Source organism: Columba livia, chromosome 1 (genome assembly GCF_036013475.1).
Source record: "Columba livia isolate bColLiv1 breed racing homer chromosome 1, bColLiv1.pat.W.v2, whole genome shotgun sequence".
NCBI lineage: Eukaryota > Metazoa > Chordata > Aves > Columbiformes > Columbidae > Columba > Columba livia.
In genome coordinates this window covers 127,370,319-127,397,467 of record NC_088602.1, presented here as the reverse complement: position 1 = coordinate 127,397,467, position 27,149 = coordinate 127,370,319, and the positions used below count along the sequence as shown (strand labels likewise).

Genomic DNA, 27,149 nt, shown 5'->3' with positions numbered 1-27,149 from the left:
ATATTTATGTAGAGTTATAAAGAAGAGAGGCTCTGAAAGCTTAAGTCCTGTGAATGCTTTCACTTGATTTTATTTGTGTAATACCTTTGTGAATTGGAGAAAGTGTATCATGACTGATTATACTACATATTTGAGAAGCGGTTTTCTGTTGACCATGTGAGGAAAATACATGTATTCAACAGGTAAATAGTTGTATTAAATCCTCATAGAATTCATAAAGCTAAATATGAAAGGTACTAAGAATTGGCTAGTGACATGGGATGTTTTTATCTGCATGGATCTTTTCAGTGTGAATTCTCCACACTTTTAGAGACTTGAATTTGTTTCTTCTTTTGAATTAGTACAATTGGAGGCTTCCCAAATCACTAGTTACCTCTCCAAACAGCTCTATTTTGTAGCCATGGTTTGTGTTTCAATATGATGAGCGTGTCATGCTTGAGTTTGCGTGTTGCTTATCTGGGTCAATTTAAAAACAACAACAACAAATCTTCTGGTGAAGTCTTAAAAATCCTTTAAAAAATAAAATTTAAATGAAGAAAGATAACTTCCTGTAGTTTTAAAGGAGGCAGAGGTGTCTTCTTATACTAACAAACAAAGGAGACTTACAATTTTAAATGTTGCACATGTGGTGCTGAGCTAATGGAAGGAGCCCTGTAACTTTACGGTCAGTGATGCAATTAAATGCTTTCGGCAATTGGGTCATCTTCTGCTTTCCACTTGATTTTTAGTTTGGAAAAACAATTCTAGGTTATGGTTAGCTGTACGCTTTCATGCTTGTTTTTAAAGGAGCCTTGAACTCTTATTTTCCAGACTCTCTAATCTTTAATTTTTAAAACTTTTTGTCACAGATTTTTTCTAAAGTAACTACTAATATTTTAATTTCCATTTTTGAGCTTGTAAATATTTCTCCTGAGTAGATGCTTATCTTTTTAAAAGATGTCTTGTAGCTATTGTGTTGTTTAGATATCAATTATATATGTATATGTAAGAGTAATATGGAGTCAAATTGTATGGATATCTAAATTAGAGGGTGTTAACAATGTAAATTTGAGTCATCTGAAAGTCATGGAATGAAATAGAGAAACTTTATTGTGAAACTTTTTCGTGAAACTTTTTCTACAGCTGCAGATGGTTTAAGGAGCATATGGCATCCTGCTCTGGAGGTTGCAAAAGGCTTTTAAACACAATTGGAAATGCAATATGTACGGCTACCAGCATCCAAAGAACTGCATAGCTGCTTTTAGGATTTAGTGCTGCTGGGCTGTGGAACAGCTTGGAAGCTTTTCTGTGTGCTTTTTAACAGACAAAAGAATACTGTGTCTGCTTTCTGAGGTGAACATTTTAACCCCTAAAATTGATTGTCCTCCAGGTTTCCTATAAATAGTGAAAGGTCTTGTTTCCTGATACAGATTGGCTGATCATGCTTAGTATGTGAAAATAGTTTGGCCCACTAAGGGTAAAACAACAACAAACAAAAAACACACACACACAAAAGAAACAAAACTGAATCTCAGTCTAAGGTAGCTCTATTTTTTGTCCTCCCTTTGAAGATTTTTTTGCTTTGGTAGATTATTGTGAATATAAGTTTAAGGCAGTTTGCATGTTTCTTTTAAAGATTCATTGGTCTTCGAGTCAGTCTGACCATTTCATTAATAACATGAGAAAGCTGTGTATTATCTGTATATTTCCCTATATGACTGAACAGCATCAAGTTGACTTTACTAATATTCTTTCACAAAATTCTTTCAGTTAGATGAGCATGCTGCTAACACCTTATTTCCTTTAAAAATAAAGCTGTTTGTGATAGTCTTTAGGAGGCATGCAGATAGGATTTCCTTAACTCTAGCGACTTTGGTGTGTTCTCCAGTTCTGGCACATTTGTCTCATGAGCAGGGAATGAATGTGGGTTTGACTTCCAAGTTGAGGCCTTGACAATTGTAGCTTTCCTTACTGCAGGTGTGGCATATGAGAAAAGCACTGCTTGGGTCCAGGAGAGCAGCATTGGATTTTGGAAGCTATCATCTTTTCCAGTATATTCTTTTGTATTGAAAATGGATGTGATCATATATAGGTTGTTGGAGACAGAGTCTAGCCATCCTGCTCTGGGACAAGAATCTAATACTTATTACTCATTTTTTGAAAGCATTTGGATGTTGACCATTTTTCAGTATAAGGACCAGCAGTTGTTCATCTCACCATGAAAAAGGAGATTAGGTAAGGGAACACTTAAATCTTAACGGTTTTGAGCCAAGCTTCATTTGGAAATGCTGCTGAGAAATGCAACATGGTGTTTGGAATAGCCATGCAGAAGTCTTGTTGAGAGAAAACAAATAATGGATGTTAAAACATCTGTCAGATTTCACTCCTGTTAAGAGCATGGTGATTAACATGCAGCAGTACTAGTGTAGGTGCACACACCACACAGAGTTAAACATACGAACAGCAGGCTCACACTGTGCTTACTACAGATGTCTGAATGAGTGAGTGCCTGTGGGCTGGAGCTGCATGTCTTGTGGCTTTCACTCTGCTCCATTGGGAAGTCTTCACTCCTTTTGTTTTTATCCCTTTCCAGCTCCAGTACTGTTGAGCACACAGATCCCATCCCCTGACCTAAGAGCTCCATTGAAGTGCATTCCAGCCCTATGATTTCATGGTACCAGGCAGAACTCCCCTGCCACGCTGCTATGCTGCCCGCTGCTTCTCATGGAGTGAACAAACAGGGAACATAAACTCTCTCCAAAGGAGCAATGTTCTCTGTGTATTTTTAGTGCTAGAAATCCAAAATTAATTTAAGGGTGTTTTGTGGGGGCTTTTTTTAATATAGACTTCCGCTAACACAATGGAATATTTCATACAACCCTATTTGCTGTAACATTTCATGCTTCATCTTGTTAAATGGCATCAAAGGAGTTAAAGATGAAAGACTCCTAGTCAACTGGTCCCTCAGCTGGGAGTCTGTGTGGTTTGTTCTTTGTAATATATTTGCTAGTGCTTTACTCAGGTCCAGCCTAGCTCAGTTTTCATTATTGGATTTACTCGTTTCTGCAAATTCCATGCTTAGGTTAAGTAATCACTGAGCTTAGACTCAGTATAATACTGCTACTGTTTGTTTCTCATGTTTAACTTTGTATTTATTGCCCATATACTGAACAAACCTTTCATAAGTAGTTGTTTACCATTTGAATGTACAAGCACCATTAAAGATGCCACACTTGCTTTCACAGGTACACTCTTTACTGGATAGACAGAGATCTTTGTTATCTCTTTATATGAAACTGTGTCCATTTTACATTGTACTTGCATGTTTTCTTTCCAACATGTAGTGTGTCACCAGTTGCTAACTTATACAGTGTTACAATAAACCTATTGTTTAATTAGCTTCATTGATACCCTTAAACATTTGGAGTTAGTACAGAATTTGTATCTGTAGTGTATGTTGAAACACTGATACTTTGTATTTTCTTGGTGAAAAATGTCCTCAAACTACCTACTTAAATATCTCTGTTACATTTGTACCATCTGAGTGCATGATTCTCAAATTAGGGGACATAATTTTACCAGCACATCAGATATGTTCATAGTGACTTAATCTACAGTGATCTGGGAAGGGGAAAAGGTGCATAATGAACATGTTGTGGAACACATATGAAGCAGAGGCTGCAGCTGCAAGGGAATGGAGTCTGCATGACTTGGAGACCCACAAGGTTTGTAGGCAGAACCGTTCTCCACAGGCTCAGGGTGCCAGCTCTTTTCGGGTCAAGGTATTGGCACGTAAGCTGATCTATGCTGACTGCACAGAGACTCCTGCTTTCTGGTATAACAGACAGTTATCCCAGAGGGTAGAGTTCTTTCTGTACTGAAGTAGCACTAACTCAGAGTCCCAGGGATGAGAACTAATAACACCAGGGGACATTTCAGGTAGTGCTGTCTTTGTCTAGACTGCAGCTGAAAGATGTGCAAGTTTCTGCATCATGCTTTAACACGGTCATCCTAACATTCTTTATTTGATGCACATCCATAGCGGATTTCTAGAACACCATGAAATTGCTTAGCTATTCTAACAGTGCAGGTAGGAAACATATTTAATATGAAGTTGCTGCAGTAAGGCAGTAATAGCTTCCTTACTGTATGGCATTCTCTGTGCCTCCTTACTGTCTTGATATACCATTCAGAAGCTCTTCTGGGAAGCACAAGGTGGGGAACCACAAGTGGAGGAAGAAGAGAATACAGTAACATGAGAGGAATTAAACTATCTAATAAGAAAATGGAGAGTGGGGCTGTAAGAAGCTATAGCCTGTATAGAAAAGAGCAATTAAACAGGCATATAAATGGGCAATGGAAAGCAGGAAGCACTGGGAGGAGAAGTAATTGTGGGAAGGAGCATCAGGATTTGGACTGAGTGAGGGGAGGCTGGGGGAAGAGGAAATGTGCTCTGAAAAACAACCAGCTGTTCTGGGATCCCCATAGGGCCAGAACATCATCTTAGTGATCATATATTTATAGCCTGTTTTCTTCCTGAGCTCTTATTCTCTTGGTGAAGAGCAGGAACATGGAAAGCAGAAGACAGATATTATGCCTGTGAAGTACCTGTTGCATTGGCTAGCAACAGCTCTACACCATTAATAATAGAGGGACAGCTTTGAAGCCTAGTGGACCCCAAGGTTCTACAAGGCTTAATTTAATTTATGTATGTTGGGATTCTGTATGCCTTCTTTCCTAGGTGGGCACCTGGCCCTTCTCAGTGTTAACAAAAAAACTGGCTGCTGTCCTTGGGCCATGTAGCAGCTTAATGGGAGGTGAGGGGCTTCTGCAAGTGGTGATGAGTGCTCTAATGCATATTCCTAGAAAAATAAGGAATCAAATGGCAAACAAGGAACTGAGTAGCACAATTCCATTTTTATGTAATGGAGAAAAAGGTCATGTTTGGTGAAGAACATGTAGCACAAGAACTGGAAGTTAGAATTGCTGTTGGAGGAAATTGTGTGCTTTTCATTGCAGAGACTACCTTGGAGCTCCTGTGCTGGAGGTTCTCCAAGAGCACTTAGAAACTGACTCAAGAATATACCTCAAAGTCAAGCAGATATTTGGGATGGGGTGAGAGGGTTACCACCTGGACTTAAATGTGTAGGCATTTATGTGAGCAATAAAAATTAGCATGCTACTAGCCCAAACCTGCTCTTGTCACTGCAAACACTTAAACATTGGATAAGAAAACTGTCTTGATCTGAAAAAGAGGCTTACTTTGAAAGCAAAGAGAATTTTTCAGCAAGTTGTGAAGGAAATGGGCTAGGCTCTCCTGAGCTATAGATCATGTAAAAAGACAAGCAAAAAAATAAAAAATCAGTCCTACTCTGCTTGGAAACCCTTTCTCATTGATTTTTCTTGAGTCCGAGTGAAAATTAATTAAGTCAATTTGAAGTCCTTTTTCTTTTTAATAGTTAAAAATAATGGTTCTTGTCCTAGACTTCTGGTGCAATTTTCTGTGGTTTCATGATTGTATGGCTTTTTTTTTTTTTTTCTCCGCCATACATTTTTAAGAGATTTGCAGAACTGGAGACGAACTATGTCAGTAAATAAATTCTCTCTACTTTGTTATAGATGTTGCTTATAAAATTTAGCAGGAAAAAAAATGTCATGCAGCCAGAGGCATAATGAAGTTGATGTTCCTGCTGCACAACAGAGTCTGAAGGTTTGTATTGTGCAGCTTTGTGACTGGGACTCCCTGCTGAGGTTGGTGGGACCCTCATTTATAAGTTGAGCAGTCTTGCATGCTATTACAACTTGGCACATAACAAGCGTTTTCACATAAAACATTGCTGAGTTACTTTCTGAATATGGTGGAATTCTTTGGAAAGGTCGGGGAGGTAATTGATCATATGCTGACAGCTTGGGGCAGTGAGAAAATGGTCAGATGGAGGGCTGGGATGCAAGAAAACAAACTTTCCAAGATGGTAACTGTCACTTAGCCAAGCTATACACACTTTAAGCTTTTTAATCTTTGCTCAAAACCTCAGCTTCTTACTCATTTTTTGCTGCTTCTCTGTGAACTCTGTTAAGATTTTGACATTTTACTGATACTGATGCATCCACAGTATTCCAGGTGTGATCTTGAACTATAACAGGACTTCTTTGTAGAGCCCTTTCAGAAACTCTACTGCTGCCAAGACGGGTACTTTCAGAACTTCGATAATCTCTTTCATAATTCTTTGACCTTTGGGTCAAGGACTAGGTTTCTTTCAAGAACAGCTCAAAATGTTCTTTCCAGCTAGAAAAATAAGACTTCAATGTTCATGGGAGTTAAGATGGCAATCTACTGGGACATCACGTATGTTTACAACAAAAATGTTTTAATTTCTCTGTGCTGTGATCCTGAGTTTCTGTATCAGAGTGGATAATATGCTAAAGAGAAACATACAGCTTCAGCACAAAAAGGATGAAAGAATCTACCACTTGATTTCTAAGATCTAGTTTTCAGTGTTCTTGTTTACAGCTGTGTTTGTTTGCATATGCAGTCTTACAGCTTAGAATTATGGTAGTTGTCAGTCTCTCTGCAGGAAGATTGAGTATTTTGACTGACTTACTGTAGTTATTTTTAGTCAATCCTGAGGTCATGTATACGTTAATATATTAGCAGGAGAAGACAAGAGACAGGTGTAAGTGAGGCTTTATTAATGGCTTTAAAATGTAAAAGAATCTGTCAAAAAAATGCATGTGTTAATTTTACCAATGCTTTGTGACAGAATGTGGTCGTGGATCGAATTTTCTCTGGTATTCAGCCAACTGGGACACCTCATCTGGGTAACTACCTCGGAGCCATTCAGAACTGGGTGAATCTGCAGGAAGAGTGCAGCTCTGTGTTGTATAGCATTATGGACATGCACTCTCTCACCATGCCCAAAGAGCCAGCTGTCCTGCGCCAGAACATACTGGACACCACTGCTGCCATCCTTGCCTGTGGTATTGACCCAAAGAAGTGTTTCCTGTTCCGACAGTCACTGGTTAGTGCTCCTGTTACGTTAGATCTGTTTCTCATGAAGTGGCTTTCCAGACACATTAATGAATGGGCATAGCATTACTGAACTCTTTTATCATCTTTGTGTTGGTGGTCCTAGAAAATGTTAGCAATGTTGGATTTTAAACTTACCCCTTCCTGCTGTTTTGAAGTGACTGAAATCATGATTGAGAAGTTCATTTAGGGGTAAGTACATTTTATATTTCTGAAACAGAGCTAGAAGCTTGTGCAGGTTATGAGTAATATACCAAAAAGACCTGTTAGGAGAGTGTTAATTTAGCTCAGTAAGTGTCACTTTAGTCACAAAAGGTTAACTCATAAAGGCATAAGCACAGCCTGTGTTACCATAAAGGCAAGTAAAACATGTCTCTGGTTTCATATCAGCACTAACCACTTAATTGACCAGCTGAACAATATCTCCAACAGGTGATTGGCGTGGTAAGTTTTGTGTCAGCTCCATCGTAATCACCAGGGAGTGCCATTTTCTTTTAGTTTTTTTTCCCTTCTCTGCTATAAACTCCTTTTCATATGTACCTTCTTCCACCTGATCTGATAATTCCTATGTAAAATATTAGCATCTTCTGACCATGTCACCTTTCTACTTGGCATCTGTCTGCATAGTCTATCGCATGCTGCGTTTTCTTGGGATACAGCTTAGTTTCTTGCTTGATTAACTTTCTGTAGTTCTCTCTAAACTGACAAACTTCTGCAGTTTCCCACAGCAGCAGAAGTGTAATAGCTTCTGCTCTTGTGAAAGACATCTTTAAACTGATGTCCAACTTGCAACGGAGCTGCAAAGTTGGTGTGCACAGGGTCTGAATTTTATCAGTGTGAGAGAAAATTATGGTCTTACATTCCTCCTTTGAACACGGTTCTTTACAGGCAGAGTTTCCTGTGGTTGTGAAACTGCAAATGACAATCATAGCTCCATATCCCTGGTGTATATTGATATGATGAAGACAGATACACTTCCTGCTTCACTTTTCCTCTGTATTAAAAAAAAAACAGTCAGAATTATAGCACAGATGTGTTTAAATTAATTTATCCTTTTTCAAATCTGTTTATCCTTTTAAATAAGTTAGCAGCTTGGGTTTTAATTTGGCTCTACTCTGACTTAGCTTCATTCACATTGACGCTGACATTAACTGGAATGATCTCAAGGTAAGTTACAAGGCAGTAACGCAGTAAAAACCAGTCTGGAGTTTTGTTTATTCTTGTTTTCAAGCAACTGAACTGTTCAATTAGTAACTGACTCTGTGTTATAACTAGATGCGCAGAAAATACTCTTCAGCCTAGAAGAGAGATAATTTGCAGGTTACGGTTAGAGAGGAATAAAGTAAAGATTTATAAAACTGCAAGTGAAATGGAGAAAATAGATAGGGAACAACTGTTTTATCCACTAAAGAATGTGAACAACAGGTACCAAAATAAGTTAACGTCAGCACAAGCAAAAGAATGCTGCATTTCATGAAGTCTACAATTGGGCTACAGAACTCCTTGACACAGGACACAGCACATGCTAAAAAAATGTATGGATTCAGAAAAGGACTTTACAAATTAATCTGAAAAAATTGTTGAGGACTATTACATACCTGAGGGTGCCACTTCTGCAAGAAGTGCTGCAACCACATTTGGGAGAGTATTTGCGCTTTTCTGTACTTAAACTCTTTTCTGATGCTTACTGTTGGATATGGATATTTGAGCTGTTCCAGTGTTGCTTTTCTTAGGTTCCTATGAGTCTAAAAGCTAAACTACTGTTGTTCCAGGTCTTGCTAAAGGCAACACACAGACTTCCCTGGAAGCCATCAGATTATCAGTAAGAATCTGAAAGCACATTGTATCTTTCACAATATAACAATGTTGAGATTGAGTCTTTGAGTCTCCAAAGAGAAAGTATCAGCCTCAAGAAATGGAGGACTCTAAGTGATGATTCTACAGAACCAATACAGTCAACAAGCAATTAAAGTTTTGGATTGCTAGACTTGAAGAATGTTCAGCTTTATCAAACAAAAGTTTCCACCAAAGATGATTCTGGTTTATGTTATGGTGGCTAGGCTGGCCTCTGTTAAATAGACTACCTTTTATCCTAATTTTATGAGTGGTTTTAACTGTCCAGATCTAGTGTTTTTTCTTCTTATTCAATCTAAGCCATTAACTGTTTGCTTTCTGTGGCCAGTGTCTGCTGTCTTGAGTCATATTTTTAGTAATACTTAGTACACATATATCAATACAACTTTCAGAAGTGGCTGATTCTAGCATGCTTTTGTAAGCTCATTGTCACACTGCAAGCAGAAGGGAGGACTATTACAGTTGTTTGTGAATGCAGACTGTTTCAGTAATGGTTCAGGCTGAAGTGGCTTGTTGATGTCCCAAAAACAAGTCTATTCAAGCTGCATGTAGTGGAAATGCACCAGAAATGCACCCAGAAATGCACAATGGACCAGGCATTCCGGTGGAAGCAATTAAAAGGAATATCTGTGTGTAGCTCTTGATGCAAGGAAAGGAGACAGGAACCTTGCTAATGTGATTATTGGTTTAGTATGGTAATGAAATAGTATGCAATGGAATGTCATAATATTGAGGTGATTGTTTCTAAAAACAAAGGTATAAGATGATTGCAGCTACTGCTAATCAAAAAAGTTTGTTGCTTGATTTTGGGTTGGTAATTGCTCAGTTTTCAAAAAAGGAGCTGGTCTGTCCTTTTCAGCCACTGTAGCAGTCTCCAAGTGTGGTCTAAAAGGCCACAAATTTGCTTACAAACATTTGGCTGAGGTGTAAAGCAAAGTGACCAAAACCAATTGCATACTGAAATAGGTTGTACTTCCAGAGGTCATCTGGAAAGCAGTGAAAATCCAGCTCCAAATAGAAAACTGGTTTAGGTATTTGGTTATGGGCAAAGTAGCTTTCCCTTTTCAATACCAGATCAAACTAATAATTGAGAGACTTCTCAGTAGATTAACATGCTACAATTAGTGCTGTGTTTTCAGTTCTGTCTTGAAAATTCCCAAATCTATAGATCACCTAAGTGCTACTGCAGTTACTTCTGATTGGCACTTCTTGTTTTTTTTAAACATGCAATGAAATTATTAAAAAATACTAACTTTTTGTTTTAATCACCAAATCCAGCTACAGCGGATGACTGGTAACACTCTAATTCTGTAGTAGTATATAGCATAATTAAATTCTTGCACTGCAAAAGTATGCTGGTAATGGTAAGATCCCATTAAAGGAATTGCTCATACAGTCACTGTTGTAAGTGCTCCTGTGTCCTCTTACTTCCTCTGGGTTAACTTGGGCAAGAATGGTCTAGAATTGCTGAAGAGGGCTTTGTTTATTTGTTTGGCTTTTTCTGTTCTTTCTGTTGCTGCCTGTATTGGTTCTCTGGAATATGTTTGCCATATGTGAGAAAAAATATTGATTACCCTGTTTCTCAAAAGGCATGTGCATTTGGTAAGGATTTCACTGTCAGCAGACTGTTTACAGCAGGGTTTATGCAGATCGTATCTCTAATCCAGAGCTATCTGAAATACCTGCCTCCATAGTTTTCCCACATTTTATCATCCTTTAATACAAGCAAGAGAAAAAAGGCTGAATAATCACAGGTTGACTGCTGGGAAGAAGTGTGGTGAGAAGAGATACCTGTCACGTTTACACTAGACTCAAAAGGTGCTGCTGCGATAAGGATACAGGTGAAGCTGTCTTGGAGTCCCAGAACTTATTTCAGTGATATCCTTGCCTTGCGAGTAAAATGAAATAAAAGTCAGAGGAAGTTTGCATAGACTGATTTTTATTGTATTGCTTATACAGTGTATGGCATCTGTTCTAATGTATCAGGTATGCAGCAAAGTTTCCTATAAATGGAAAGTGCTAGTTTGATGAAAATTAGATTTATATACTTCATAGAATCTACCATTTATAAATTATAGGTTTTTTATAATATATATAAACAGAAAGTTAACGGCTGGCTATATATTTGGTCTCCATACGTGGCAGCTCACCAAATAACTTCCCACACTTTTATTACCATATACAAACTTGAACTCTTGCTTAGGGAAGTAGTGGCTATGAAGAGCAAGTGGTGATAACTTGAAAATACTTAGAAGCAAGAAGGATGATTATTAATATTTAGGGTGGTATTTGTAATTGCATTGTCTGTGAAGGGTTATAAATGAGCACATTTAATCTGAGTATCTATGAAAACACAATTGTGGAATGTATTGGACACTAGAATGGCCTCCCAGTGAGAGCAGCTCTTTCATTGCAGCTTGATTAATTATATTTTCTTAAGTAGGAAGACAAGTCATAGGAGAGTGACAATTTCTGTAAGAATAAAAATAAAACTATATGCATATTTCAAAATTATGCTTTTTATTTGGATCACAGCTATAAGAGAAAATTATGTCAATGTAAGCTGTGAGTGGCTGCTTTTGCCTACTAGGCATAAAAGAAAAGTAACAGAATAATGACCTATAAAACATGTCCTGAGAATACTAGAAGAAAGAGCAAATGTATTCCTTAAATTGTACCGTAACTGATAAAAGCTGTAACAGTCATCTTTCATAAAACCCTGAATGTTTTATTAAAAACAAAAAGGACTACAGGGGAGGGGGAAATAAGGAAGACAGTAAGCAATCTGCGCACATGGTAAGCTTATATGGTATAAACCATTTTCTCTGATTCCTGGTGGGTACAATACACATTTCAGTTCTTACCCATAACCATCTTGTATCTCATCTGCTTCACAGTCAAAACAATTTTAGAAACGGCTGTTGCTTTTATGTGGTCTCAGGCAGTTCTTTCTGTCCACCCACCTATCGTAGTAGACACATGGTAAATGTCCCAAGAGAAACTAAAATTCCGTCAGAGTTGATTCAGCAAGCAGTGGTTGATATGCTGCAATATGCTGCACTAACACTTCTCTGAGGATTTCTGTGAGTTTCTGGACAACATAACATTCAGTTTCAGGGTGGAAAATTGCAGTTTTCAACCTTCTGGATGGGGTGATTTATTTGTTGAGTATAATCAGCTGCAGTATTCTTGCAGTGTGCAAGCAAATTGAAGCAGTAACTCTGGGAGGTGGGAATTTGCCAATTTGTCTTAGCCTTAACTCCAAAAGCCAAAATACAACAATTTAAATGTGCGCACTAACTGTTTCACTGCTATTATTTTCCAGAAATATCCAGCTGCTTTGTTTTGTGGGCAGAGTTTGAATGGATTCACACTAGTTCTTGTCCAATTTTCAGAGGAGCTTAAAAGCTTCCATTGCATCATAGCTTATAAATTCATTTAAGTACATTAATTTAGCATGGTCCATTGAAAACTTCCTGTTGTAAAAGGAACTATGTGACTATTTAATGTAGAAAATTATTCTGCTTCTCTCATCCCTCTGTTTTCTCCCCCATAGGACTGGACTAGACATAACTAGAGCTCAGCGGGAAGAGAAGTCACAGTTCAGTAGGGTTTCTTTTTTCTTTTCTTTCCTTCTTCCTTAATTTACCTGGTTTATTTCATACTATTATGTAGCTGTTATATGTTCCTATCTCCACCGGTCTTCTGGATACCCCAGGCTAATTAATCAAACAGTATTGTGTGTTAGACTAGGAGAATGTTTCTGAAAATAAGTTCATTTCATAATGAATAAAAGGAGGGAAGAGAGTTCCTGGAACAAATTACTGTGCTCTGTCTGGCTTTCTAACCAGTATAACCTGATTCCAGCAGGGGTATTCTTGGTCAGGATCTTTGGAAAGGAGAAACAGATCTTATTTCCATAAGTTTTATCAAAACGAGGATAAGTTATTAAATTGTTTAAAGGTAATAGTGCAAGCTGTAAATACTGATAGATTTACCAATGATAGTTAGATAACCACCCCCCAATTCAATTCATTGCTTAACATGTTTTACAAATCAGATGCTGCCTTTGTAACCATGAACATATCCACCTACACTTGAATTATTTCTTTGAACAGGAATTTGGGATACCATGTCAAATTTTCTCTCATGAAAGTATCTCACTGGGCTTTCAGTTACTGTGTGCATTTGATTCAAGAGCAGTCTGATTTGTCTTGTTTATAGCCCTGTTATTCTCTCTAGCTGTGTAGTATAAAGAGGCTTTACTAAATATCTTGAACATATTATTTACAGCCTTAGGCATTAAAAAAATCTTACCTCTTATTCAAGGAAAACAAACATGAGCAGCATTTGTTTCTTAAAGGCCTCTTAATTTTTTTGGAAGCACTAACTGGTGCTTCTAGGAAAGACAAAAATACTTTTTAAAAAGGTTTCATTTCTTTTCAGATTTAGGACACTTTCCCTTCCTCTCCTCAGATTTCTCTTAGTACATAGCTATCCAAATTACCTCCCCACACCTGCGTGTTTGTGCTGTCAAAATCAAATCTTTGAAATTTATTGCCCATTTAAAATGTAGCCCATCATGAGGTTACACTGCTGAGGGGAAGCTGTTTCCATGTAACAGGCACACAGCAGATTTGCAGTGCCTTACAGAGAGGGGCTATAGGTTGTAACTTGAGGAAATCCATCTTGAAAATGAAACATTGTGTCTCTTTTTGCAGGAAGCCACTTCAGATGCCAACACAGACTTTGTATAATAAGCCTCAGAAAGCTGAGTTTCAGTGTTGCTGATTGGCCTCCTTTCAGGTCTGCTTACAGTGTCCATGCCTTTCCCTCCGTTTTTCTTGAATCTCATTGCTTACTGTCTTCCTCAGCTGTATGTCTCAGCATGAGAAGTCATCTAGAATTATTTGAACTAAAAGTACCTATTGGTTTTCCATGTATATATCAACTGTGGCTGTGGCCAGGGAATAGCAGCAGTAACTCAGTAGGGAATAGCCAGGATTGAGAACAAAGCTTTCTACGTAACTGCTCGTTATCATTTAGTAGTGGACATCCCTGTTAAATAAGTGTGCTTAAAAAAAAATAAAAGGAATCTAACTATGCAGACTCAGGCTTGTTGGGCCACAAGGAAGGAATATAAGTAGCTTGCTCTGGAGATCACTCTTTGATTAGTGATTAGTAAGCCAGATCGTGGGGGATGCTTAATGCAATGGAAATTGAAGGAGGAAATGTGTCGCTAGTAATAGCAGAGAGATGACCATCTCGACCCTTTGAGAATTGTTGATGGTTTTTACAGACTTGCAACAGATTAGGAAAGAAAACTGTGTTAAAGTGTGTGAGAGCACAGAGCAGGAAAAAAAAAAAAAAGAGAAACTTGATGTATTTACTGAGAAAAGCAAAGGGTATGATTTGGACTGTCTAAAAATGGATTCACTGTATGGATCTGGTTAAGCTTTTTTTGTGAAAACTGCTAAGTGGGAAATAGTTGGCTTTGTAAGGGAAACAATAAATAGAGGACTTACAAGACTTAGTACTCAAAGTATTTTCAGCTGAGCTGCAAGAAATATTTCCTGAAAAAAATATTTATATTGAAAACAGGCAATTATATTCTTTCAGGATACAAAAGTAGCTGGAGTTGACATGAAGGATTTAATGGTTTAGATAGCTGTTTTTCAGAGTTACCAGTGATTGTGACATTCTTGGAAGCTGGTTTGACATACAGTTTAGGAACTGTCACTGGTTGTAAGTTTCATTTGTTGGAAATGTAATTCTGTTTTTCTGCATTTTGTAGCATTTTTATACTGGGGTATCTGGGGGACAGAGCACTGCTGAGAAACTGTTGTCTTCATTGAAGAAGAGCTAAGCTTATTATTATCTGTTATCTTTGGGAAGGTGAGGCGTTCCTGAAGTATGTTGTAGCTCCAGAGGGTACTTCTGTTATCAGATTTTTTTTTTTTAATACAAACAAAATTAAGTTCATGTATACACAGATTAACCTTATTTGATTGGAACTCTGTAGAATCTTATTTGCTATAGTTAGATTTTGCATTAATTAAAAACAAAACAAAAAAAAGCAAAAGAACAACAACAAAACCAAAACACCAATCGTATTACACTTCAACTGTCTACATATAGCCTTTATCAGGATGGCCACAGAGATAAAATTTCTGGATGCAATAAACTGTGTCCTAGTTTTACAGTCAGTTAGAAATTATGCCATACTACATTTACTTTTGAGTGATGCACAGGACCCAGTTCAGGATGTTTTAGTGGAAGACAGTAGCAGAAATATCATTATAGTGGTGTTTAGCATTGTGGCTGGAAGAAGCAGGCCAAATAAAGTGCATGAATTTTCTATTTCAGGAAAGGGAGCTAGGCGTCAGAAATAAATAAGCAAAAGGCAAGAAACCTACAGCTGTCCTGTAGGTCATGTTTAAAAACCAAAACAAACACCTAATGTGTTAAAACCAAACCAAAGCAAAAACCCACAAACATTAAAGAAAAAACAATAACAACAGCTAAATGTGTGACACCACTCACGAAGAAAACATTGGTCCAGCAATGGAGTCATCATTGGCGGTTCTCTGAAATCATTGGCTCAGCCCAAGTAATTTTCAAAAAAAGCAATAATATGTTATCGTCGCCATACCATCAGGAAGGGTATTTAGAACAAGACAGAAGTGACATTTTGTCACTATAAAAAACGTTAGTGTGCCCATATCTTGAATATTGGGTAGAGCTTTAATGTTGACATCTCAAGAAGGAAGTAGTGAATTAGAGATGATAGAAAGAAGGGGAATTAATGCTACAGGGGATGGAGTAGCTGCCTTAAAAGGAAAAATTTATTATAGAAGTCTGGGATGCTTCAATTCAGAGAGGAGAAGGCTGAGGTGTAGATACAATCAAAGTTTACAAAATCAGAAAAGCACTGGATAAGCTGAATGTGGAATTGTTCATCAAATTGTGCAATACAAGAAACAGGTGGCATTTAAAACTATTAATCAGTTTAGTGAATAAATAAAAGTACTTCTTTACACATCAGGTTTGATCCTCTGGAGATTGTTGTTTCATGTACTTGTGAAATGGGCAGGATCATCAGGTTCAGAAAGGGATTAGGCACATTCATAGGGAACATGGATACTAACAGGACTGGGCCAGGGATAATACATTCTGATATTCCATAGTACAAAAATTATGGATGCTGGAGAAGTAGGGGTGGGGGAGATTCTGTAGGAAGCAATAAGCTCATGTGCTTGCCCTAAATGCCGTCTCATGTTGCTACTCCCAGAAACAGAGTTCTAGGCTACAGCTACCTCTGTTGTGATCCAGTACAATATTATTTCTTATGTTCTGATGTTTTGGTTGTTTAAAGAAGACATTTGCTCAGAATTTTAAATGGCCTCAGGGCAAGTGACTGAGTTTGTTGAGAGAATGGCTTCTCCTAATTGTGATCCATCGATGTTGCTCAGTGCCAGAAAGAAAGAGTAGATGGCGCCTTTATTTTACTGGTATCATATACATCTTCACTTTTTCCAGTTTCTATGTATCCAAAGTTATCCAATCAAAGTTATGGAGTACTGTAGCTTAATGAGTAATCATGTTTGAGCTGATGCACGATGACCAACCAAATGCAGCAATTACCTGCCCCTCTTGCCAAGTAAAACTCAGTAGCTTAAACCATTATTTGGTCTGACAAATGATTTGTGGTTTCAGCCTGATTCACAGACCAACACACTGTCAGTTACTGCAGTTTGGGTGATGAATGTTAACTTGTTAGGCTCCAGTACTGAAACGTTTTCCAACTGAAATCTCTACCCTTCTGTGCACTTTTTAATATTTTCTCCCCTTTTTATGAGGCTTTTTCTTCACAGTATTTAGCACTCTAGCCTTACTCAGGAAAGGACTCTATGTGTTTGAGGATGAGAAGTAAGTATAAGTTGCTAGGACCCAGAACTGTGGATTCAAATCAACAAATTATGTTTAGATCGCTTGGTGCTTTGGTAACTGATGTAATGTCAAAGACACTGACGCAATGAAACACACGTGCAGTCTTGGCTGTGGAAGCAACCTCTGACAGAGCTGGATCGATGACTGAATAGCTTTTAAAGGGAGTCCTTGTCAACACAGGGGCAACAGAGCACCATCTCCTCTCTGTCCGTGACTAGAAGAAAGGAATGAGAAAAACCACTTTGAACCAGATGGTGATTCCTTCTAAATGAAATAGAAAATACTAAGCTCAAGACCTCTATAACGTTCAGTTCACTCTTTGTATCTTGCAGAAAGTACATTTGGTGCATCTTGCTGCACTTGTGCACAGAAGACTGGAGGTCAAACAAGCATAAGGAAATTAAAAGGAAAAAAAACTGTGTGAAAGGCAGAAAGAGGGGAAAGAGAATCAACCTGGAATATTTAATATCTCTAACTGCTGAGCAGTTGTCTTGAGGTTAGATACCTCTACACAACATTGACAGCCTAAATAGTCTAATGACTTAGTTAGAAAATTACTACATTTAAAATGTGACAACAAAGGAATTGCCATTAACAATGCTACTAATTCTTACTTGTTAACAAACACTTTACTGCCTTCCATCTGGGTTATTATATCATGTGGCAAACATGAAGCTTTGAGTATCTTTGAGATAGTTAGCATGCACTTAAGTATCCAAACCTGCCAATGCTGAAAAAAGTGAATCAAACATGTAAGCAAAGGAGCAGAAAACAGATCAACTTTTTCTTTTGATGATCATTGTATATATCGCTAACTAACAACAGACAAAATGACAGGAAAGAAATTGAAGAACAGCATCTGCATGAGCAACGTTTGCCTCTTTTACTAATCCTAAAATGAGTATTTGAAATGCAAAAGCTGAAGAGTGTATATAAAGAAGCTACACAGGAATTCATCCAAAAGAGATGGTTGCACAGCACATTTCTTGTCTCTGCCTGTAGCAGTTTTCCTCTTAGCAGGAGGGGGGCAATCACTCTGTTGTCTTTCTGAAATGACTAAAATTCCACTATCACTGCAGTCTCCTGAGAACGTTAAATGATTTCTTGAATGAGCTTAAATGGGATCTTCTTTTCTCTCTCATCTTTTCAAACCACCATTGTAGTGAAAGGTATGTGGAAACCTAATCCTTCTCTTTCACTGGCAGATCAGTGTTGGATTTGATAGGATTGCAGAACTGAGGGACAAATAAAGCCACAATTCAGGCTGCACTGTAGTTTGACTTCAGCTGTTATCCCTGTTTTGCAGACAGGTCAGGGTCATTAAGACCTGTTGGTGCACCCAAAGCCCTGACAAGTCTCAGCCATGTACCTTCTGTCAGTCCAGTACCCCAGGAGCTTCACTTAAGTACAGGCCCCCAGTCTTCATCTGAGCTATGTCACAGTGTACCTGTGCTCAGCCCTGTCCTTGCTGCCCAAATAATCTCCCTGGGCTTCAGGGATTGACCTCAGATGTGACTGATTACTATGTCTGATGATCACCAGACTGTCACCATCACTACCCCTGCCCTGATGAAATACTGCAGGACGTTGTCCTGGTCATGGAGGTGACTGTTACTGCCTGGCTTGTGGCTGTCTGCACCCGCAGCCTCATGGGGCAGCCCAGCTCTTCTTGCTCCCTGGCCATTAGCTCAGGCTTCTGTGAAGGACCTGCGGTTAGTATAGTGCCAGACACGCTGCAGCACAATGCAGCGCAGGCAAGGACCGAGGGCAATCTGGCATGAGCTTAAATGGGGCTCCTGGGGCTGTGGGCAGAGGGTATGGGTGGAGGGCTCAGGTGAGGCTGGTGAGGGCAATTAGGGGAAATCTGTGCATTCAGGATGATGATGCAGAAGAACTGAAGCTCAAGTGGCTTACTGGCACTGGAAATAAGAAAAACAAAGAGATTTTGTAACTATTAATACATTATCTAAAAAAAAGAAAGAAAATGCTTTAGCAATAACAGAACCTTACTGTGCTGCTTGAGCGTAGTGTGTTCAATACCTGTAGTGTCCAGAACTTCCCATTAGCTTGTCGCTGAACTCTACTGAAAAAATAATAGACAAAGATAAATGGTTTTCTGATCTATACAGTTTATTCTGATCTATTTCTGATACTATTTATCTGTATTGATTTTGATAAAATATTCACATAAATTTAGAAGGTTAAAATACATTCTGACCTTGTGTTTCCAGGTTCCTGAGCATGCAGAACTTGCATGGATTCTTGGATGCTTAACTAATGTGCCACGTTTGCTACGCTTGCCCCAGTGGAAGGTATGGACAATTTCATAAATAGAAAGGAAATGAAAGGAATTCACTAGAACTGCTGTCCTTGGAATACTTGTTATCTGTGAAACACCTTCCTATAAGCTTAAGTAATTCTTTGGTCCTTTGGTGGAAGGAGGAAAACATGTCTTTCCAGGTCTGTTATTTCAGTGGATGTTTCTCTCCTGGAAGCTACAGGATAATAATTTTGACAGAGACTTGCAGAAATTGTACTAAATAGGAGAGTTGTTTGATGTTGTTAAACTGATTTTGCTATAATCCTGGGAGTTATTTCAATGCTTATTTAATAAAATCAACACAACTACAAGATATCATAGTGGAAACCTTGAGTCTTACTGATTAAGGAGTTCCATAAATAGCCTTTATTTTTCCAGTGTGAAGAGTGGCTGTTCTCTAGATTTGATGGAAGAGGGTGCAAGAGAAGCATATGTTGGAAGAAGAGTATAGAGATGATAAATATTAAAAATGCACTGAGTGAGAAAGTTAATGCAACTTAAATGTTTGGTTTTACAAGTTGCAAGTATTCATCTTCTTAATCTTGGTACTGCATCAGCTGAATTCTTGCATTTAATTTCCTTGTATTGTATTTTGGCATTTAGTAAGCAGAAAAACCAAAAGGCAGGAGAGAGAAGTATCAAAAAGGAAAAAAAAATCTTAAGAGCAGTTTGGCTTGCAGAGTTCAGAGCAGTCTTAAATGCCTCCAGATGTTTTCTTTTTTCCTGTTTTTCTTCTTAATTAAATAAAAACAGTAAAACTTAAATACAGCAACCAGCATTAATGCATGGCATAGATTAAAGCCAACCTTTTCAAACCTGAGGTTCTAAAGTTAAGCTCTTAAATCCAACTTTGACTGGATTGACTTTCCAAATCTACAAATAGGTTTTTCAGGTGCTAGGCTTTGCAATTTAGGTCCCCTGAACCCTAGGTACTTAGAGATGTAGACACAAGACAGGATCTGTACAAGAGAGTGAGAAAAATCTGAAGATAATTATTTCATTAAGACTATTCAAATGAGATTATAAGGATTTTGGTGTGCTTAACTATTGTTAAAAGCAAAAAGTAGATATGCCATTGCTAAAATAGTATCTGTAGTCTGACTATCTTGGTTTAAATGATCCATAACCTAGAGTGGTAAAGGATTTCAGGACAGTGGGAGCAGCGTGAGTCACTGGAGAGAACACTGGGCTTTGCCTCTGTAGTTCTGGGTTCTCCTAGCTGTCACTGACTCTCCTGGTGACTGTGTGTGACCACTATGTCTTGATCTCTTTTTTGTGAAACATGGGTATTAATGCTTTTTTATAGCTTATTATAAAGCATTTCAAAAATTTACTGTTGAAAATGCTATTTAGAAAGTAGGGATTATCAATAATCAGTGTAATGACCTAGCCTGATTGTTTTGCATTTGTAATTATTATCTTCAGTAGGGTTACAAACAGAAAGAAAACCCAAGCCTGTTTCTTAAATATAGGACATAAAATGGGATGCGTGTATTCACAGGGAGCAGATTTTATGTGGTACACTTTTCTCTAGACTTGCATGATAAGTTACTCAAATTAGTCAGGATTCTAATTAATTAAAATCACAGTCTTTGATACCATTAACCAAAAGGGTGATTTCTTTCTGTTTTTCTTTTGCAAACAGATGAAGCGTGCCAGCCAGAATAATGAAGGAACTGTTGGTTTGTTGACTTACCCTGTGCTTCAAGCAGCAGATATTTTGCTGTACAAGTAAGAGACAGAATGTGAGCCCATGGGCAATGTCCGTTCAGCTGCATTAAAATGAATGTTCATCAGGTCAACATGCTAAGTTATTAAGTGGGGGAGCTGGGTGTGATTAGATCAGAAGATTGGAAAGGGATGACAGCATTTTTACCTGTCAAGTGGCTAGCTGAAATCTAGTCTGGTTGGAAAGCAACTGAAAGGGCTGTAAAAAGAAAAAGCTGGTCACTTCAAAACAATTCTTAGCGAATTATAACACATTGATGTTGAATTATACATATTACATGTTCACACACGTACTTTTTTTTTAGATAGTTATGCTTTATTTCATGCAGTGTACTGTAGAGATACCTAAGCTAGCTGAATACAGTATACCCATATTAGTGTGGGATTCTGTGTAGGCCTGTTGATACTGATGAAAAAGTGAGTAATTTACTGCATCTTGTGGCACCTGGGCTAATTCCATTTTTTTTGTGGTGTGCTGTGTGCTGAAGGGGAAATACATCCTAATGAGGGACTGGTGACTCAGTATGCCTAAGTTTGTAGCCTAGCTGATAGAACGTGTAGTACATTGTCATGACTAGTTATATTTCATAATATGTTTTAAACTGTCTCAATGAGTAAATGTCAAAGACAATGCACTATGTATTAATTATTTTTATGTTCTGAGCAGATATACTCTGTGGAATTGTTCTGAAGTGAAATTGTGAACATTTGTTGGGACAGGGAGGTAATACAGAACTCTGAAGGCAGGGACTTTAGAAGGACATGCCTGGCAAACTGTTAACCCAGAAGTCCATCTCAAGAAATGTAATCCTAAGTGATCATTAGTAAGAACGTTACAAGACTAGTAGATGATATTTTAATTCACTTGAATTTTAACTGAAAGTAATGGGAAGCAAAAGTCAGAATGAGTTTGAACACTAATAAGATAATCTTCTAAGCAGTGAGTCCCATTCGATGGTCAAGCACTGTTGTAAGGCTGAAATATAGGCAGCTTTATCAGAAATCACCTTGTTTTGATTGAGCTCAGCCATGTATGTCTTTTCCATTTCTAATAAGATCATGTGATTTGTCATTCCTTAGTGAAGCCTGTGGCTTGTTTGCTACCATGTGTATTAACAGCAGGCCATCCAGACAAAGTGCAAAACAAGGAAGTGAAAGAGAAACAATATCTCTTTGAAGAAATTTGACATACTATGTTTTAACAAAAAATGTTTTCATGTAAAAACATCATATATGGAACAAGAATCAGGGAGAAATGGAAACACAGGAAGGGAACAGCAGTCATGAAGAAGAATTAAGAACTGGAGGAGGGGGAGAAACAGTACTAATTCAGATGAACCAAGGATCAAAGAGACAGGAAAATGGACAGAAGGTAAATATATGATAGAAAGGAATAAAAATAGCACCAGGACAGAAATATTTTACAAACAGCAAAGAAAAAGGCAAAGAATCATGCAGAGGCATTTACAAAGACAATATGTTTTCTGTTTAGTGGCAAAGTTGTAAATATGGAACTGTTTTGGCATATGGAAACATTTCTTTTGACCTGCTTAAAGCATATTGATTATGGTAGCTGATTTTCTTTTTGTTAGTTGTAGGCCACTGTGATTTCCTCTTGGCTACTGTAACTGTTTTTAGGTTGCCTTGTTGACTGTTTTGTGGGGAATAAAGGTGGACAAATTGATTCCTGGATGTCAGCCCAGTAATTCAGAATCGGAAGGAAGGAGTACCGTGTTGAACTGAAATTTTCTGGGAACTTTAAAGATGCATAGTGAACTTTCTTACACTGGAACATATCCAGGATTCAGAGCTGAATACCCCACAAGCCTTAGAAAAAAAAAAATCTGCTGGGAGAAGGGAGAGTAATCAGAAGCTGGCAAGACTTCAAGTCTGCCTCAACTAAAAGAATCATGCATTTTTAGCTAGTATGATTAACTGTGGGAAAGAATCACCAGGGGAAGTAATGGATTCTTCACCTCCTCACGTACCCTGATGCAAGTTGAGTTTTCCTCCAGAACTGCATTCAGGCTATTGAGTTCAATACAGAAGATCAAATCATCCTTTGATCCTAACAGTTCTAATCTGTGAATGATAACACTTGTGGCAGTAGAGGCACTGGCTCACGTGATATTTACATGATTGTGACCCATGAGGAAGGACCACTCTCTTCTTTCCTTCCCCGGATAAATCCACAGTACTAACTTCTCAACAACAGTTTTGTTTTCCTGAAACTTGACAAGGCAATGTACTTGCACTTTGTGCCTTGCAGATCTTTCTTACTTTGTTTACTCACTGTAACACGTGCTCTCTCATCTCCAAAGAGACAGCAGGAGACACTACAAAAACCTTTCTTTGAGCTGGATTTAATGTTTTGCTCTTATTGGTATCTTTATGGTATGTTTTTGTGAAGGGCTATTTTTGCCCTTGGAGTTGTACTTCAGCATAAAGAGCAGACTCATCCTGGGATACAGTCAGTTTGAGATCTTGTTCCCACATCATGTATGCCTAGCTGGGACTGGGTGTTTGGCTCAATCTGACCCTCAGTCATGGCAGAAGCTATGGCAGTCTTGAGTAACATTTCAGCAGAACCAGAGAGCTTTGCTGAGTTTCCTGTATCTGTCTTTTATTAAAAGGTCAACACATGTTCCCGTTGGAGAAGATCAAGTCCTGCACCTGGAACTAGCCCAAGATATAGCACAACATTTCAACAAGAAATACGGAGAATTCTTTCCTGTGCCCAAAGCCATTTTAAGTGAGCTGGTCTTGGTTTTGTTTTTGGTTTTTTCCTCCCCCCATAACTACACTTCAAGGTTGAAGACAGATTTAAATATTGTGGAAATAGATTCACGGACCAAGAAGAGGGTGCAAGCTGATGCTAAGGGAGTGTAAAATTAAAAACTGACAACAAGAGACTAGAGGCTGTGAAATTGAACTCCCAAGATCGGCATAAGACTTTACAAATCCCCAGTAGAGGAATGTATGTGACGTCTGGTATTCTGGTCCAGGGGGCCAGATGCACTCGGCTGCTGCCAGTCAGCCTTGCTCTTCAAGTACTAGACCTTTTAAGAGTAGGGCCTCTGCTCCATGTTGCTAGTTCAGGAGGCATGTAAGGAACAAGATGAGAGACTATAGCAAGCAGAATTCTTCAGTGTCTGAGTGGTAGATGTTTATATTAAACATGCTAAACAGCTTGTAGGTTTATTGCTACAATGCTCAAAAATCTTTTAGGTGAGTTTAATATATACTTGCGTATTTCAGTAAGGGTCTCTTACAGAGCTTAGACTTTCCACTTTTGATTATAGACTCCAGGAGACTTATAAGGAAAATCTTCTCAGCCATTTTTAAGCTAAAGGGTCATAGGCCGGGCTGTGAGGAGGAGTCAGATGGCACAAATGGCATGTTTGTTAAGAAACATGAAGAACTGGGCAAGGAAGAAGCATTGCATCTTTGTTGTAAGTAATGTAGAGGAATGCACAGCAGAGACCTTCGCCCCTTAAAGGGCAAGGAGCTCTCACCTTAGAAAAGATGGACAGTAATAAACCTTTCTCAATTTTCAAGCCTCAGTGACTAAAAATGGTGTTAGACTCATAGTGGAGCCTACAGAATACTAGGTATTGCAAGCTCTGCAGTTTCTAATGAAGAATTAAATACTAAGTATTGTAATGAGGAGCCAAGTGTAGCCTATGATTCAGGTGAGACTGTTTCCCAGGAAATAAAAAACTCGGTTGGGGGCGGGGAGCAGAACATAAACTTTCCTCATGAAAAGCACACCTTTATAAGTGCACAGGCTATATGCAAAGCAATGAATTATCCTAGACGAGTGGAGGAGTTAGGTACCTATTCAGGCTCACTGGCTGTAGGCAGCTAAGGTTACCTGGACTTCTTCAAATGTACAGAAAAGAAACAGACCTTTCCAAAGGGTGATTCAAACAGAGCACTTTCTGGGGCAGTCTGAATTGCACCCTGGAAGAATGCTTCTCCTTTCACTGAGTACACAGACCATCTATGAGGAGTATGTGGGTAATTTAGTTGTCTGTATTAGATGTTTAAAAACAATTGGCGTGAGTGGTACTAGATCAGTGGTACTTTGTGTATGATGTTTCTTGGTAAAAGACTGAAACAGTTTGTGTTGATGCTGTTAAAGAAAGTACTTTACAATATTCCCTGAATGCTACTATTCTATTTCATGTACACGCATATATCTTAGTAGTTTGTACAATACCCACACCTCTCTTGTCTGAACAGTGCTCTCCAACGGAGATGATTAGTGTTCAGTTAGGGAACATTTAGTAAGTGTCTTTATTAATATTTAGGAGAATTACCAGGAGATTTTGGGTGAAAGATTTTCGTAAAGTAAGTAGATTAACTGTCCTGTGATTTTTTTTACCAGTGGATTTAACCTGCTTCTCCACTGTTACAGAACCTTTTAGTAATGTGCAGTCTGTGCTCTCTAGGTAACTTGTCCCCAGCACCAAGAATGAAGGGAGGAGAGAGTTTTGCAGAAAGATCAGCATGTATCCCCAGAAAATATTAGGGAGTCTCACAGCTGAATTTTCTGCTTAGTGAGAAGGGGAGAAATGGAGCAGGTTTTCCTTTAGCTTATGGGAGCAGAAAAGTGGCTTAGAAGGACATGGAGGGCAAAAGGACTAAGCAGGAGTGTATGCAGTTGTGCTCACAACTTGTTTTTAAGCAAGGAAAAACACGGAACTTCATGCTGCTACGAAGTGTTCTTATCAGTTGTCATAAGAAACCATTGTCCATGTGTGTGCGTGCTCATATTTATTCCTTTTTTTGTTTAAGGTACAACAAAGAAAATAAAGTCTCTCAGAGATCCAACAGTGAAGATGTCCAAGTCAGACCCACAGAAGTTAGCAACTGTTAACATAGCGGACAGCCCTGATGAAATAGTGCTGAAGTTCCGCAAAGCTGTCACTGACTTTACCTCTGAGGTGACTTATGATCCAGCTGGTCGCCCTGGTGTCTCCAATCTGGTGTCTATTCATGCTGCAGTAACGGGGCTTAGCATCAAAGAAGTGCTGCACCAATCTGCTGGTCTCGACACCGCTCACTACAAAATGGTGGTAGCAGAGTCAGTTATTCAAAAATTTGCACCTATCAGGAATGAAATCAAGAAACTCCAGGAAGACAAATCTCATCTGATAAAGGTTTTAAATGAAGGAGCAGAGAAAGCCAAAGAACTGGCTGCCCCCATCTATCAAGAAATAAGACATCTGGTGGGATTTCAATAGAAACTGCTGAGTAGTTGCAAGGACTTTTTATTTCCTGGGACAGATATTTTCGTTTTTGTATCTTCTTAATCATTTTGCTTTGAAACAAAAACTTTTTCCTGGAAAATCCAAGTAGAACATGGAAGGTGTTTGCATTTAAAAATGTGTATGAAGCCAGATATTTCCAGTGGGACCAGCATTGAACTTGTCTGGATAAGCAAAGACAGAGTGCAAAAGCAGTCATCATTCACAAAGAAAGCTGCAAAAGCAGAATATAAAATTGCCCAAATGGGGTTTGGGTTTTACCATTGACTGCTGCAAGAAGCTAAGGTATAGGCAAGCTGATCAGAATCTAACAGAAAGATTTGTAATCTCAAGAACATGCTTACCTGTGCATGTGGTCTTGTTACAGATGGACAACTCCTCCCATTGGTAGTTACTCAGCATTGATATGATGGTTGAATGTGTTCTTGGGTAACCAGAATAAAAGCACAGGCTTACAAATCAAAATGCTCATGATGGTGAAGAGAAAACTTACTGCCTCTCCCTATGGTGTCTTCAAACTCAGTGTATTTTTGTATCTGTGTCTAGTTTGTGTGAACTGAGTCAGTGTGTCTTACAGGTATCTGTATTCTTAAAACTCACTGTGACTACTGTGCTAGATGGCCTCTTTGACAATCGCTTCGAAGAATCTACTTGAATTTCACTTCTGCCATCCTGCTGGTCAGATGTAAGGTACTTCACTGTGAAAAAGGACATGTGCTTCAACTGCTGCTATTCCACCTGCTGTTTGGTTTAGCAGGGAGCTCCAGAATTTTCAGTTCAGCATCAAGTCTAGGATTCACTTAGAAAACATGCAAGGGAAAAGATGTAATCCTGTGTGAAAGAAATCTTAGAGAATATTGAGAAATCAGAGAACTTTCTGTAAAAATTACTTGTTTAGAAAATTATGCTGAGGTCAGAGACAGAATGAGATTAAATAGATCTTTATGAAATCTTACTACTGAGCATCAAACCAACTCAGTGATGGGAGAATGGTGTTAGCCTCCCCTGATCTTAGGCC

The 27,149-nt window shown here is 38.4% G+C and overlaps 1 protein-coding gene across 5 annotated transcripts in view; it reads left to right on the top strand.

The window, feature by feature from the left end:
• WARS2 (tryptophanyl tRNA synthetase 2, mitochondrial) overlaps window positions 1-26,596 on the top strand; it is a 42,524-nt gene extending 15,928 nt beyond the window's left edge. For 3 of the 5 annotated variants that reach the window (XM_005506257.3, XM_021292640.2, XM_021292641.2), the window contains exons 2-6: window positions 6,741-6,998; window positions 19,042-19,122; window positions 20,776-20,861; window positions 23,492-23,610; window positions 25,659-26,596. In XM_005506257.3, coding sequence (XP_005506314.1) covers window positions 6,741-6,998; window positions 19,042-19,122; window positions 20,776-20,861; window positions 23,492-23,610; window positions 25,659-26,107 — 993 coding nt within the window. In that variant the 3' untranslated portion in view covers window positions 26,108-26,596. Of the gene's footprint in view, window positions 1-5,598; window positions 5,690-6,740; window positions 6,999-19,041; window positions 19,123-20,775; window positions 20,862-23,491; window positions 23,611-25,658 lie in introns of all 5 variants that reach the window. The other 2 variants (XM_021292639.2, XM_065077921.1) reach the window with 2 other exon arrangements.
• The last annotated feature ends 553 nt before the right edge of the window (window positions 26,597-27,149 follow it).